The sequence below is a fragment of the Atractosteus spatula genome, chromosome 7, assembly GCF_055471065.1.
Source record: "Atractosteus spatula isolate fAtrSpa1 chromosome 7, fAtrSpa1.hap1, whole genome shotgun sequence".
Classification (NCBI taxonomy): domain Eukaryota; kingdom Metazoa; phylum Chordata; class Actinopteri; order Semionotiformes; family Lepisosteidae; genus Atractosteus; species Atractosteus spatula.
In genome coordinates, this window is record NC_142712.1 from 14595778 (window position 1) to 14612564 (window position 16787).

At 36.8% G+C, this 16787-nt stretch overlaps 2 protein-coding genes across 2 annotated transcripts; both read right to left on the reverse strand.

Moving 5' to 3' along the window:
• Positions 1 to 4846: 4846 nt before the first annotated feature.
• LOC148830576 (olfactory receptor 6N1-like) lies at positions 4847 to 5803 on the reverse strand. The gene has a single exon (XM_088919928.1). The coding sequence runs from the start codon at positions 5801 to 5803 to the stop codon at positions 4847 to 4849; it is 957 nt and encodes a 318-aa protein (XP_088776054.1).
• A 7853-nt stretch (positions 5804 to 13656) lies between these two features.
• Positions 13657 to 14613, reverse strand: LOC148830577 (olfactory receptor 2A12-like). The gene has a single exon (XM_088919929.1). It carries the CDS (start codon positions 14611 to 14613, stop codon positions 13657 to 13659), a length of 957 nt encoding a protein of 318 aa, XP_088776055.1.
• Positions 14614 to 16787: the final 2174 nt, after the last annotated feature.

Here is a 16787-nt window from a genome sequence, read left to right on the forward strand (position 1 = left end):
GTTTTCGAGCCTTAACAGCCTTTTTAAGGTCATGCCACAACATCTCAATCGGATTCAGGTCAGGACTTTGACTAGGCCACTCCAAAGTCTTCATTTTGTTTTTCTTAAGCCATTCAGAGGTGGACTTGCTGGTGTGTTTTGGATCATTGTCCTGCTGCAGAACCCAAGTGCGCTTCAGCTTGAGGTCACGAACAGATGGCCGGACAGTCTCCTTCAGGATTTTTTGGTAGACAGCAGAATTCATGGTTCCATTTACCACAGCAAGTCTTCCAGGTTCTGAAGCAGCAAAACAGCCCCAGACCATCACACTACCACCACCATATTTTACTGTTGGTATGATGGTCCTTTTCTGAAATGCTGTGTTACTTTTACGCCAGATGTAATGGGACACACACCTTCCAAAAAGTTCAACTTTTGTCTCTTCAGTCCACAGAGTATTTTCCCAAAAGTTTTGGGGATCATCAAGATGTTTTCTGGCAAAACTGAGACGAGCCTTTATGTTCTTTTTGCTCAGCAGTGGTTTTTGTCTTGGAACTCTGCCATGCAGGCCATTTTTGCCCAGTCTCTTTCTTATGGTGGAGTCATGAACACTGACCTTAACTAAGGCAAGTGAAGCCTGCAGTTCTTTGGATGTTGTTGTGGGTTTTTTTCTGACCTCTTGGATGAGTCGTCGCTGCACTCTTGGGGTAATTTTGGTCGGCCGGCCACTCCTGGGAAGGTTCACCACTGTTCCGTGTTTTCGCCATTTGTGGATAATGGCTCTCACTGTGGTTCGCTGGAGTCCCAAAGCTTTAGAAATGGCTTTATAACCTTTTCCAGACTGATAAATTTCAATTACTCTGTTTCTCATTTGTTCCTGAATTTGTTTGGATCGCAGCATGATGTCTAGCTTTTGAGGATCTTTTGGTCTACTTCACTTTGTCAGGCAGGTCCTATTTAAGTGATTTCTTGATTGAGAACAGGTGTGGCAGTAATCAGGCCTGGGTGTGGCTAGAGAAATTGAACTCAGCTTTCCAAAGATGTGATAAACCACAGTTGATTTATATTTTAACAGGGGGGGCAATTATTTTTTCACACAGGGCCATGTAGGTTTGGATTTTTTTTCCCTTAATAATAAAAACCTTCATTTAAAAACTGCATTTTGTGTTTACTTGTGTTATCTTTGTCTAATATTTCAATTTGTTTGATGATATGAAACATTTCAGTGTGACAAACATGCAAAAAAATAAGAAATCAGGAAGGGGGCAAAAACTTTTTCACACCACTGTACTTCGATGCTTGAAATGTTTAGGGAGAAATGGAATACCGGTGTGTATTTTTCCTTTAAAGTACCGATTCCTGGAATCTGACTGGCTGACACCCTTCTGAAGTGGTTCCATAAAATCTGGTATACGGAAAAGAAAGCATTGATAAAAAAAGCCTGGATTCTCATGTATCTCATACAAGTATCTTTTAATCAGTCTTTGCTGTGCTCTTGAGGATCCTTGTGATGTTTTGAGCTCTAGTTGAATGATAAGTGTCGCATTTTAAATCATTTTCGTAGTTAGAAATTATGAAACGCCCTGTTAAAAGCAAGGGAGTTTTTATGCCCGTTGAAGTAAAACAAAATGCCTGACAAAGTATGGCTTGGACAGATTCCAAGTGCTTGTACAAATGTGCTAAAGAAATTATACTTTGAGTATACAGCTTGTCCAAAGTCATTCATTAATACTATTAGTAATATCTTCGGTAAAGGCTTTGATGCATAAATATTTCTGATAAAGGTAGGTTGTGTACTTTTGTCCAGCTGAGCAATCTTGCTTTCATAAAATATATACGCGATTCAATATTATATTCCCTTTTAATCAAATTCTAAAAGTATGCCTGTTGACTCCGGTATCTCTTTAGTTAAAGACTTCGATGCTTAAAATGTTTAGGGAGAAATGGAATACTGGTGTGTATTTTTTCTTTAAAGTACCAAGACCAGCCATATACTGTATGTTTATGTTCCAAAATTAATATCGTTTATGGCCTTCACACGCGTTACAGTATGCTCCTATTCTTTTTATGCTCAGCTACTAAGATTTCCTTTCAGTGGTAAAATTCAATATCTACAACGGGCACAGCAAAGACGTTTACTGTAAGTCTTTCTACGACAGACCAACGGACCAGAGTGCCCCTGTCGGTCAACCAATCACGTACTGCGGTGCCTCGCGTCATCTTGCGTCACAATGCGCGACGCCACCTGCAGTACGTGTCTGTAACGCGCACTTTGAATGGCTGCATCTGTACAACTGTGGTGTCATCAGTAAACTTGCATTGCAACAGAGCATTGGACTAAGCACACAACCCTGGGGGACCCCAGTGTTCAGAGTTAGTGTGCCGGAGGTATGGTTTTCAAGCCTGACACCCTGGGGTCTGGCTGTCAGGAAGTCCAGAATCCAGTTGCAGAGGGTGGTGTCAAGACCCAGTGCACTGAGTTTCTTGACTAGTTTCTCTGGAATGATGGTGTTAAAAGCTGAGCTGAGTGGAGAAGGAATTCGATCGATTCCCTGTGCAGCACCCTCACGGTCAGGGCTGTGGTCTTTCTCAGAATCTGGCCAGGGACTCCACCATTAGGATTGGGTCACAAGGAAACAAAGGAACGTTCAGCTCCCTGGCAGTCTACAAGTCATATTCCTTGCTTCACTAGAATCAATGAAAGCTGCAAAATTATTGCTGTCTGATTTCTCGAGTGCTCTGGGCAGGTTTGTCGCCCGTACAGGGGAGCATGCTGCAGAGCGATATTTTGGAAAATTGGAGTCACACAAAGGCAGGTTTCTGAGGCATACAGGGAATTTCACTACTCCTGATAGCTTAATGTCAGAGCACTGAATTACTGGCGTTTCAGGCTTAAACGCAGTCGTTTACTGAAGGATGATTGGACGATTTGATCCCCTGATTAACAAGGAATGGGACCAACAGATTGGCAGTCTGACCTAGTCTGCATGGTCTCAGATGGAATGCGAGCACTCGTGTGAATGGTGCAGTTACCCGTGGCAACCAAAGGCAGCGAGCTGCTCCCAGCCTGGGCGTAACAGTTAGCTACTATTTTTGCTTACTGTATTGGTGCCACATTTTTACAGCTTGAAGTTAGTCCCTGTGTTTAAGTTAATACTTTTCAGATTTTCATATATATGCAGATTATTACAGTGTAAACTACAATTGTAAGGTAAGTAGGTCCCTTTTCAGGCCGTAAAGCCCACTGGGGAATGGGGGGCAAGGGTCACCATTTTCCTTGACCATCCGACACTGGAAGTGGAGGTGATGTGGTCAGCATCACACTCCACCCGGCCTAATACCCCTGGAAGGATTAACCCCCCGGTACTCATTTGGAAAGCAGGCTGAGTGGACCTGGGAGCATCACTTGCCCCTACCTGGGATTGAACTACAATTGTACATAAACAAAATATACTTTTTTATATATGAGAATGTCTTTCGTAACAGAATTACACAATATTTACATGTAAATTCTATGCAAGAAGGTGTAATGTTACAAGAAGATATTAGGGGTCGCAACTGTAGTCCAAAGATGACTAATAATAAATTATTTTGCCTGCTTTATGCACATCTGTGAAACCATAATATATTTGCTTACATCCATTTTAATAGCCAGGTATTGCAGCACAGGTTTGTGGTAAGCCTAAGCTTAAGGCGGCAGACAATAGTCACAATTCAGACACACCATAACAGGAGAAACACAAGAACAGCAATTTAGAAACTCACATCAATCTAGTAATTATAAGAACACATACACTAAATGTTACACAGTAGGTGATGCAGGCTGGACTCAAAGCCAAAAGAACAATGAGACATCAATACTAATCACAATGAACACTACAAAACCTGTGTATGTCAGTCTTTTTAATATGAAAAACATGATGTACACATTTCAGGGCATATTATCAATTACCTTAGTTCAGTTATATGCAGTTGTATTAAGATTCTAAACAGTCTGAAACTGCTGCATTAAAACAAAATATTAAGTTAAATATTGTTCAAACAGATGTAACACTACTATAGAACCATTATGAATTGAATGTTTTAAAGGATATATTATGAATTTTCAGGTTTTTGTATTCTATATAGTATATATTTGATAAAAGGAAATACACAAAAAATGCATACATTTGTACAAGAATACCCATAATTGAGTGAAATGCAATATATTTAGTAGTGCAGTCAACAAAACGAAAATGGCTACAAAACCCAGGTGTCCAGGTGTGCTGTGGGCACAGACAAGACCAAAAAGTCCTTTAGAAGGAAAGGGAACAAAGGATGAATCCTAGATCTGGGACAGAACAGACCTTTAACATTGAGCCACAAGATGGTTTTTGAGAATTATGTTGGAATGATTTGTATGTATGTATAAGAAATCTGTTTTTATTCAGAATGGCATAAAGGCTTTGAAATAAACTGTCCAATGCACATTATTCTTTGATAAAGAAATATATTATGTGGTCTACACAATTCAAGTTTCAAGATCACACGACCAAATACATTTCTTCTATGAGTTATTTAAATATTAGTACTGAATCAGATTTATCTAAAGAAATATAGGCAACAAACAGCTGCTGAATTGTTGAATTACACTTCTGAAAAGAATAGTCTGTAAAAGGCAGAAAGATCATTGTTGCGATTAAACTTAAAAATATTTTTCTTAATTACACAATTACAATTACAAATAAAAACAATGCAAGATAAATTACATTTTGTTTTGTACTTTACTCTATTTTGCTGAAGAGTTGTTACTACATAATAACACTGAGAACAAAGTAACTGTATTCTGTTCAGAGAAAAAATGTGCACTCCATGACTAATTACAGTACTAATGATTTATTGGTGCAGACTTCCGTTTCCTTATGAAATTCTTTATTTTCTCCATTACCTCCTCAGTTTTTAAGGTGTATATGATGGGATTCAGTAGAGGAGGCAGGGTTGCTGACAAAGATGTGTTGAGGATTCTGGTGTTAGTTTCGACTGTGAAATTTATCCAAGCAATCATATATGTTACTAAAACAGGTATAAAGAATATGACCACTAAGGCTAAGTGACCCGTGCATGTTTTAAATGCTTTCCACCTCCCTTGTGCAGATGCAATCCTGGAAAGAGCAGCTATAATGCACACATATGATAGAATAATCAATGCAAATGGCAGAAAAATGAAAAGAACAGTATAAACTTTGCCTATAATTAAATTTGCACTATTATCATTACAGGCCGCTCTGAACACTGGTCCATGATCACAGAAATAACTCTTAATGACAGGAATAGGTTCACAGAATGCCAAGCGTGTTATAAAACCCACTGCAACACCAAAATATGTGAAAGATATTACCCAGCAGAAAGCAAGAATAACAAACATTCTGGTGTTTGTATTGATTGTGCTGCTTCTCAGTGGAAAACAAATAGAGACGAGTCTTTCATAAGACATAACAACAAGGGAGAGAGATTCCAAGCCATATAAAGACTGAACAAATAACATCTGAGTTAAACATGTCTCATATAACACAAATCGTGAGTCAAAAAGAAATTGATGTAAACATTTTGGAATAAGAGCTGTGCTAATGCTCAAGTCTACAATAGATAAATTAAAAACTGCCATGTACTTTGGTGTATGAAGACACTCTGACAGCCATATTATGGACATTAGAATACAATTGGCTATCAGTGTTCCCAGGTAAACGAAAGCCAGGAATATAAAATAATAGTCACTGTTCTGCAGATTCTGTAATCCAGAGATCAGAAACCCCACAGGGGAAGGAAATGTGGCGTTTATCTCCATTACTGCCAGCTGCTGAAACGGTGCTTCAGTATGCCCCTTTTTGCTTTTTCTCAAGCCTAAAATCAAATTGTCAATAAAAGTCAAAGGAGATAGCAATAATGTAATATTAACATAGATTCTATATAAACAAGATTCTAGTAAAAAGGGAACAATGTCCACATCACATGCTCTGTTTCAATTTCATTTGTTAGTAATATAGTATTGACTATTACAGAACTGAAGAGATATCATACTGTATGTTAACTTATAATTTGTCTATGTCTCTCAATTCAGTATTTTTAAATAAGAGTTTAAGATAAGATAATATGCATTGTCCCCTGAGGGATTTTTTTTTTGTGTGGACACACAGCACTTCTGTACATTTAAATAAAATGAAGAAAATAAAAGTTTAGGTAACTAAATACAAACACACTTTAATAAATAAGCTCTATTGTAAATATATTTAGAAGTGTTAACTCCGTTTCGTACCTGACAGAAAGATGATGGTGAAATTTGTTTTTCTGTCTCTATATGCTGTCTCTATATCAGCACTCTACCCTAAGTCATCCTGTTATGCGCCAGAGCGTAGTTGTCATCACATTGTCCTCAAGTGGTATGACAATTCCTTTGTGTTATGAGGGTGCTCTTGTGTTATTGAGAAGGACCTGCAAAATAGTACCATGTACAGTAAGTGATCAGGAAACTAGGCCCTGAGCCCTTGCCTTTAGTGCCTATTGTGAATTCTTTCAAGAGAATTAACAGGAGAATACCATTGTTTTTACTGTTAGTTTAAAAGGACAAAAAGACAAAGGTTCAAGAAGGAAATCAGTTAAATAAATCTTTCTTTGGATTTCTATGATATTACTCTGAGACATTTTTATACAGGTGCTTCTGACACATATTATACTTTTTGAAAGCATTGATAAAGTTTGTGCTTGATTTTCATTGTTTTTTCTTATTGTTGATTAATTAACTGAATACTTAATATTAAAACCTATTGATCTATAGAGGCATGTTTTCCATAAAATGGACTATATAGATTTTTTAATATTCATTAGGGGTTTGATTGACCCTAGTAACAAACCATCTTGAATTACATAAAAATCAACCTACTCTACTTCCAATTCAGGGTCACAGGGGAGCCAGTGCCTATGCTGGCAGGCAATAGAAGCAAGGCAGGGTATACCCTGGATGAAACGAAAGTCCATCACAAATACAGTAGCAAGCACAAACATGCACACCTAGAGCCATTTATCCAGAAGCCAGTTCACCTACCAGTATGTTTTTGGACTGTGGGAGGACCGGTGCACTTGGATTAAATATACTCCACGCAGATAGCACTAAACTATCTGGAACTAACCCAGGAATTCACATACAATGATTGTCTAACACATTGTGGAGATACATTGAAAAAATAGTTTCACCACAATATCACAGAAAATCAACTTAAGATGATAAAGATCAAATGTGTGAAATGTTCAGGTCTTTAAAGTAAATAGAGCAGATTTTACTGATCCAAATTGCTTTACATTATTAAAAACCATTAAAAACACAAAAAATGTGTATTGTGTTTATTTAGTGAATTTTTAAACATGATGAGTTTGGTCAGTCCTTAGATGGGTAACTAGTTTGGAAACCTGGCTGGTGCTGGAAGTGGTGTTGGTAGAGGTAGTCTTTCCTTTGAACTTGGATTTTTCAAATACCATCTGATATTGGGGTATGTGTGCTCTTTACTTGGTAACACACAAGTCTGTATCTCTGAATAATAAGGTACTGTACAGATCCAGCCATTCAGAATGCCTGCCAGATACCGTATCACTTTGCAGTGTGCATGCCCTAACATGCCATAAAAAAAAACCCTGATTTTTTTTTAAATGTGTTTTTAGATGCACTACTTTGTGAAACCGTCAGTTGGAGCAGTGTGAATACTTAACCTAGCATGGTGAAGCATTTGGGCTGTCTCCAGAAAATGGCTGGTTTTGAATCATTTTACAATTATAGAATTTTAAGTTGTATAATATTTAGACTTTTATTAATTGTAAAATTGTATATTACAGTATGTACAGATGCAGCCATTCAAAACAAGCGGGCGATACCGCATTATTTTGCAGTGCGCTTTACGTAGTCTACCGCAAGTTACCGTAAATTCTCGTATAGTACCGCAAGTAAAATAATAGTATCCGGAATTTCCGCAAGGTGGAGCTAATAAAGCTCAACCTCTCATGTTTGAGCTGTGGCCATCAAAGTCTTTAACGAAGATATTACTAATAGTATTAATAATGAATGACCTTGGACAAGCTGTAAGTGTAAACTCAAAGTATTGCCCTGGTCCACATTCTTTTTTTCATTGACCGTCTTTGTAAAAGTAACACCACAGCATTTCGCAATCATGCATTTGTTTCCAATCATGCAAAGTACAGTAATTTTTGAGAATCTCCGATTCACCATGCCTTTCACATGCTCATAAAAGAGATTAATTTAGGAACATAAACAGATTACTGTATGCAAACTGTACTGTATATAGTATGTTTATGTATATTTAATGTCTTTACTGTGCCCGTTTAAGTATTGAAGATTTATATGGAATTTTACCACTGAAGGGAAATCTTAGTAGCTAAGCATAAAAAGAATAGGAGCATACTGTAACGCGTGTGAAGGCCATAAACGATATTAATTTTGGAACATAAACATACAGTATATGGCTGGTCTTGGTACTTTAAAGAAAACATACATACCAGTATTCCATTTCTCCCTAAACATTTTAAGCATCGAAGTCTTTAACTAACGTGATACCGGAGTCAACAAGCATACTTTTAGAATTTGATTAAAAGGGAATATAATATGGAATCGCGTATCTAAAGAAATTAATAACGGTATAATTATATTCATGTACCGCAACAGAAGAATAGTACACGCTGTACGATGTCTGTTGATAATGTTTGTAGGGCTTTTTCAACACTCCTCATGTGACCTTGCCGGTGGCGCTGTGGGTTAGGTTCCTGATTCCCATCTCACACGTTGGGTGTTCGAATGCAGCCGAAGCCATGACTTTTTTTTAACAAACATTTCTTTGAAAAAATAAAACGTTTCCCTGGGTCAGAGATTAAATAAAACTTCACTCGCACCAAACAAATCTATATTTCTAAATATCACAACATGATCGAATTTAAGTCATTTTAATAACAATAAATAGTCACCTATGCGTTACAATATAAACATTTATATTGATTTAAATCGCGTTTAAATCGCCTTTATTTAAAACCCATAAATAAAGCTGATACTGTTTAGACTTTTAATTATTTAAAACTGTATTACAGCAGCACAATGCAATGTAAATCACTATCTTTGTCTTCTGTGTAATAATGTTCACTTCTCTGTCCAGCAAATTAACAATAGTAATAATAATGAACTTTATTGTATATGGCGCCTTTAAAGGTGGCTCCTCAAAGCGCTTTACAGGATAAAAACAATAACAACAATACTGTTAGGCTGGGCAAATTTTTTTTTTAAGAAATACAAAATGAGATATAATGATGTGTTCTGGCTTAGACATTAACGAAGAGCATAACGAAGGTCATAAAGGTCATAAACGATATTAATTTTGGAACATCAACATATTATGTAAACTGTATGTTGCCGTTATTGGTATTTTAAAGAAAAAATACTGTAAAATCCTGGGTTCGGTACAATGTTTCAGGCATTCATGTGAAGGACAACAGAGCTTTCACTGGCCGATTATCAAACTTTATTGATAAAACAAAAACAAAAACTATCTGACCAAGCCAGAAGAAGACAAAAAGAATAACGGACACAGCGCGAGCCTGCATTCTCTCCTCAGCCGTCCACACCACACTTTTCACACTTTTTATTCATTCTTAATCAAACTCACAAGTTGTCATCTGCTGTTGAAGCTCTGTGAGACTAGACTCACACATGGCTAGACTTGACTCGGCTCTGGCTTTCCCATCTATACTGATGCACTGCAAGTACAACCCCCCTCTCTGCAGGAGTGCTGGCTGTGACGAATTAAACTGGTTTCACAGGTATTTTCAAAGTAGAAGGGGGCGAGATTTCCAGCGAAAGACACCTCCCCCCCTCCAAAACCCAGTAAGTACAGTACTTACTAGTTAAGAAAGCTAGGCTCCTCAATGAAATCGCTTTAACATGCTAATGCGTTGTTGTAACTGTCCGGGCGTGGCAAGCTTCTAATGTCTCCCGACTACGGCGAAAGGAACTCTTCTTTCATTGGAAGACAATGAACATATTCTACCCGTACATGAAAATATAATGTTGGTGCGTGGGCGCGGTTGGGTGCTGTACCAGCTGTCAAAAAAAAGTTTTTTTTTTTTTTAAAGTCAATTGAGTGTCCATAATATTGCAGTAAGTGAAAAGACCACGGGCATTCTTCCTCCCCCTACATTCTCAGAGTAGAATAGAATTTATTATTAGCACAATTTATTACAGTGCTAAATTTAATATTATTGATTACTAATAATTTATGCTAACACCTAGCTTTCTTAACTAGTAAGTACTGTACTTACTGGGTTTTGGAGGGGGGGAGGTGTCTTTCGCTGGAAATCTCGCCCCCTTCTACTTTGAAAATACCTGTGAAACCGATTTAATTCCATATTAAATTCCATATTAATTCCATATTTAATTCCTTCACTTCTGCATAAGCTTTCTGGAGGAACAGTGGATGGGATGCTGCTCTTTCTGGGAATACTGCAAATTCACAGGTGCCTGACTTGATGGAATTCACATTATCATATTCACATATCACCCCCCACCCCCCCTCTCTCTCTTGCTTGCCCTCCCCCCTGTGTATTGTCCGTTTAGGGCAAGCAAGAGAGAGTGTGCTGTCCTTTGACAAAACAAGGCTCGCCAGATAATGTGAATCGAAACCTGTTTTTCTAGCTTTTAAAGTCGTGCGATGTGTAAGCAGGAACACATCATTATATCTTACATATAAAAAATACATAATATAGCTCGCAAACAAATGCAAACGTGTTATTAATAAAATGCATTTATTCACTTATAATCTGACAATTTCAGGAAGACTAAGGAAGGATTAAGGAAATTGTCATCTGTTGTTGAAGCTCTGTGAGCTCGGTGACTTTGAGACCACTTGTTATCCCAAGTTGTTTGAATCGCCACAATTCAAATAGAGAAAAAGGAGCTGACTGACAAGATTTAAGATGTGGCTGTCAATGTTGGATTAAAAAAAACACGTTGCCCGACGTTAGTTGCATTGCTTGAAAAATAATTTTATTTCGAGAGACTGGATAAGTAATTCAAGTGTTTTTTTAACTTCCTGAAAAACAAGTAATAATTTAACAACATGTGCAAACATTTTATGATATGTCGCTGTTGTGAATGTCTGTGGAGTGTATCTTATTTGCCTGTCTGTCCTGGCTGTGCTCTCACGCTCGCCCTCCCCCCCCCCTCTCTCAATTCAATTCAATTCAAGGTGCAATATAAATGTTTATATTGTAACGCATAGGTGACTATTCATTGTTATTAAAATGACTTAAATTCGATCATGTTGTGATATTTAGAAATATAAATGTGTTTGGTGCGAGTGAAGTTTTATTTAATCTCTGACTCAGGAAAATGTTTTATTTTTTCAAAGAAATGTTTGTTAAAAAAAAAGTCATGGCTCCGGCTGGATTCCGGCTTGTGTTGCGGTACATGAATATAATTATATTGTTATTAATTTCTTTAGATACGCCATTCCATATTATATTCCCTTTTAATCAAATTCTAAAAGTATGCTTGTTGACTCCGGTATCATGTTAGTTAAAGACTTCGATGCTTAAAATGTTTAGGGAGAAATGGAATACTGGTGTGTATTTTTTCTTTAAAGTACCAAGACCAGCCATATACTGTATGTTTATGTTCCAAAATTAATATCGTTTATGGCCTTCACACGCATTACAGTATGCTCCTATTCTTTTTATGCTCAGCTACTAAGATTTCCCTTCAGTGGTAAAATTCCATATAAATATTCAATACTAAAACGGGCACAGTAAAGACATTTAAATCTTCCTACGACCAACCAACGCACCACGAGTGCCCCTGTCGGTCAACCAATCACGTACCGCGGTATTTTGCGTCATCGCGGGTCATGATGCGCAAGGCCGTAGCCAATTACCTCCGGTACGTGTCTGTGCCGCGCACTTTGAATGGCTGCATCTGTAAGACATTAAATTAATATTGTTTTTATTTATAAAGTTATATAAAATCATCATCTTTAAAATGCCTGTGGTATGAAGGCTCTGTGTCATTTGTTTGCAAGGTTATTGACATTTGAAGCATTGTGTCTCAAAAATAATTGTTTAAAAGTAATATTATTAATTTCTTTAGATCTGCAATTCCATATTATCAGGGGACCTTACGCAGTATTTAAGCCCTGATGAAACATTCCTTGGGGCTCAGACATTGAGTCACTAACCTTGTCTTGTCTCTGTTTCAGTTCCAGGTACTCAGAAGTATTTTCCAGTGTTTCTCGGTTCTGAGTCCTGTTGCCACTGATCATCTCATTTATACCTCTGACCTCAGCCTCTGCTCTGTCTGCATCAACTGCACAGCTACTGCCCCAGCCATCTCCTCAGCCTCAGTTCTGTTTGTCCTCATCAGTGCTGTCATTATTAAATAAACTCTCTCTGCTTGCCGCATATCTCTGGCTCATTGACTTCTAATTTTTGCCGAGCCTGTTCAACACTTTGTCGGGCCTGGCATAACGGGAATAATGTTGTGTTTTTTTAATTTTAGTTTAGCTACCACTACCAGCCACATACAGTATGTTTTATATATTTATATTATTAAATGAATGTCATCAGTGACATTAAGAGACATTATGCTCCTGTTATTTTTATACTCAGCTACCAAAATTTCCCTGTAGTTGTAAAATTCCATATTAAGTGGATTTAAACATGCATAGTAGAGAGACTAAATGAAGCAATTGTTTCACTAACATCTAATGCACCACAAGTGGCACCTGTCGATCATCTTTGGCCAGTGAATCACTGCGGTAAGGTGCAGGCCTTGTAATCCATTACAGGGTTTTAACACACATTCTAAATGACTACATCTGTAGCTGGAAATGACTACATTAAAACAAAAATTAAGTTTGTTCATTGGTTACAGCAGATGAAAATCTGAAAATATTATTAATTTAAGGTTTTATAGAATATTATATTATGAATGTTTAAGATTTTATATTGCTTATTAGCTTTCATAAAATGCAATACACAAAAGATCCATAATCTTGAACATGAATACACATTTGAATGAATTGCAATACATTTAGTAGCAAAATCAACAAATCAAGTGAAAATGGCTTTCAAAACCAGTGTGGCTGGGAACTGGGTTGAGTGCTGTGGGCACAGACAAGAGCAAAAAGTCCCTTAGAAGGAAAGGGAACAAAGGATGAATCCTAGATCTGGGACAGAACAGACCTTAAACATTGAGCCACAAGAGGGTTTTTGAGAATTATGTTGGAATGATTTGTATGTCAATGGTTTGCAGAAATGGATAAGAAATCTGTTTTTATTCAATGTACATTATTCTTTGATAAAGAAATGTATACAGTAAGTATATCACATGGACTACACAATTCATGCTTAAGATCACACAACTAAATACATCTCTTTAACTGTTTCATTAAAGTACTAATAATTTAAATATTAGGAATGAATCAGATTTACCTAAAGAAATACAGGTAACAAACAGACGCTGAACTGAAAAATAACATTGATTCAGTATTTTACTCTCTTTTGCTGAAGAGTGGTTACTACAGTATATCATAACACTGAGAACAATTAACTGTAATTCTGTATAGAGAACAAAATTGCACTTGGGGAATAAAATTAGTACTAAAGTTTTACCGGTGCAGCCTTCTTTTTCCGTATGAAATTCTTAATTTGCTCCATTATCTCCTCAGTTTTTAAGGTGTATATGATGGGATTCAAGAGAGGAGGCAGGGTTGCTGCCAAAGATGTGTTGAGGATTCTGGTGTTAGTTTCCATTGGTAAATTTGTCCATACAATCATATATGTTACTAAAACAGGTATAAAGAATATGACCACTAAGGCTAAGTGAGCCATACATGTTTTAAATGCTTTCCACCTGCCCTGTGCAGATACAATCCTGGAAAGAACAGCTATAATGCACACATATGATAAGATAATCAATGCCAGTGGCAGAAAAATGAAAGCAACAGTATAAACACTGGCTATGACCCTATTTGCACTGTCGCTGCTGCAGGCCTCTTTGAACACTGGTCCGTGATCACAGAAATAACTCTTAATGACAGGAACAGGTTTGCAGAATGACAAGCGTGTTATAAAAACCACTGCAACACCAAAATATGTAAAAGATAATACCCAGCAGAAACCAATTATAATGAACATCCTCACATTTGTGTTGATCGTGCTGCTTCTCAGTGGAAAACAAATTGAGATGAATCTTTCATAAGACATAACAACAAGAGACAGAGATTCCAAGCCATAGAAAGACTGAACAAATAACATTTGAGTTAAACATGTCTCATATAAGACAAATCGTGAATCAAAAAGAAACTGACTTATACATTTTGGAATAAGAGCCGTGCTAATGCTCACGTCTACAACAGATAAATTAAAAACTGCTATGTACTTTGGTGTATGAAGACATTCAGACAGCCATATTATGGACATTAAAATAAAATTGGCTATCAGGGTTCCAAGGTAAACGAAAGCCAGGAATATGAAATAATAATCACTGTGCGGCAGATTCTGAAATCCAGAGATCAGAAACCCCACAGGGGAAGGAAATGTGGTGTTTATCTCCATTGCTGCCAGCAGTCAGCTCCCAGCTGCTGAAATTATTCTCCTTTTAACTTTTTCTCAAGTCTAAAATTTAAAAGGAAATAAAATTTAAAGTTGACAACACATCTGTAATATTAACAATGATTCTAGTAAAATAGAAATAATATGAGCATCACATACTCTATTTCAATTTAATTTCCCAGTCATATAATTTTGTCAAGGAACAAGTAAAGGTTTATTCCATGCTGAAAAGAGAAGAAAAGGGAAGAATACCTGAAGAAGACTCCACAGCTTAAACGTTGTGTCTCCTTTTTTCTCTTTTCAGCACAGAATAAACCTTTACTTGTTCCTTTGCAGCCTATGCATGCTAACGGAGCTACCTTCTTGATATCATTTTGTCTATCACAGAAGGTAATGTTATAAATGACCATACAATTTGTCTATATTATATTATGATTATAATAATATTATATTATTATAAATAGAGAAAAGATTCTCTATTTGCTATTTTTTTAAAAAAAGAGTTAACAGTTAAAGATAAACAGAAATTCTTCAAAAATTATTTAAAAAATACAAAGAAGCTCTTATTTAATACATACCCTCTATTATAGATTTGTTAAGATATGCTAACTCTATTTTGTACCTGAAAGATGATGGTGAAATTTGTGTGCTGTCTATACTGTACCTGCACCCCACTATAAGCCATCCTATTATGCACCAGAGCGCAGTTGTCATCATCCTGTCCTCAAGTGGTATGACAATAATTGTGTGCATGTGAGGGTGCTCTTATGATTCTAAGAGCTGCAAAACAATACCATGTACTGTATATGATCTGGAAAATAGACCCTGAGCTTTTAGTTCTCAGTCTATTGTGTATTCTTCCAAGAGAATTAATAGGGGAATTTAAAAACGGAATAATTCCCAAAGTTCAAGAAGGTACACTAGATAGCTGTGTGGAGTATTAGCTTTGTTAAGATTGTTGAGATACAACTTTGACTTTCTTACAAATGCTTCTGACTATTATTATATCCCTTGGTATCATTGAGAATGTTTTGCCTTTAATTTTTCATTATTCTTTCTTATTGTTGAATAATTAATTTAATACTTAATATAAAAAAACAATTGCTTTATACATGCCTGCTTGCTACATAATGGACTATGTAGAATTTGACTATTCATTAGTGTTCTGATTGACTGACACTAGTAACATAGGCTGTTTCACGTGGTCAAAATCACCTCATTGTTCATTGGGCAAATATAATTAGGTGATATTACCTTTTCAATTTCAATCTTTCTCAAAATTAAGAATAAAAAACACATAATGGAACTAACTACAGTATGGCACTGGCATACTGGTAGTTTGTAGGTTGGATTAAATTAGCAAACTCTCACAAACCATAGAATACTAATATCTTTATGATGATGTGTAGACCACCCTAATGGATGTCTGTATTTGTGGCACAGGTGTGTAGAACGATATAGTCACTGATGTGTACAACTGTCCAATTGATAGGAAGGGCCCAGTTGGATGGTCTTGGCAGGATGTTCTATTTGCTAAAAAACTCCATGGTAAAGATCAATGGCAACCTGACTGCAATATCCTTAACTGGTAATGTCCTGTAACTTTAATTACTGTCATTCTTGTGGTCTATTGCAAAAGCCAGGATGAGTGAACTCTTGAATCTGAACATTGTAAGTAAACCATACAACTCTAAAGAAGCATAATGTATACAAATACAACTACAGTGTAGAGGATTTAAATGAATTTCAGTATCCATTCAGACCTGAAGGTTGAATTTGTGGCTGTGATAAGACCTATCAGCAAAAGATGTCATAGGTGACTGTTACACTCTAGAAGAAGGACCCTAGACAGAAGCATCAGAACTCAAAAGTACCAGTAGGGGTTTTTCCAAAAAAGTGGGTCAGGAGGTCAGGCCAGGGTAAAAAAAACAGTAAATCCACAATCACCAAGTCGAGATCCGGAAGACGAAGCCAGAGAGAAAGCCAGAGGTCAGAGCCAAAAACCTAGAAATCTTGGGGGGGGGACAGGAAACAATGCGGCTCTAGGTGAAACCCAATACTGACCAAGGAGTGGTGTGTCAGGTTGGTTTAAGTAGGCAGGTGGAAGAAGGTGTGTCTGATGAGTTAATTGGAAACTGCACTGGAATGTGAAAGAGTTTATTAAGGGCGGTAACTTC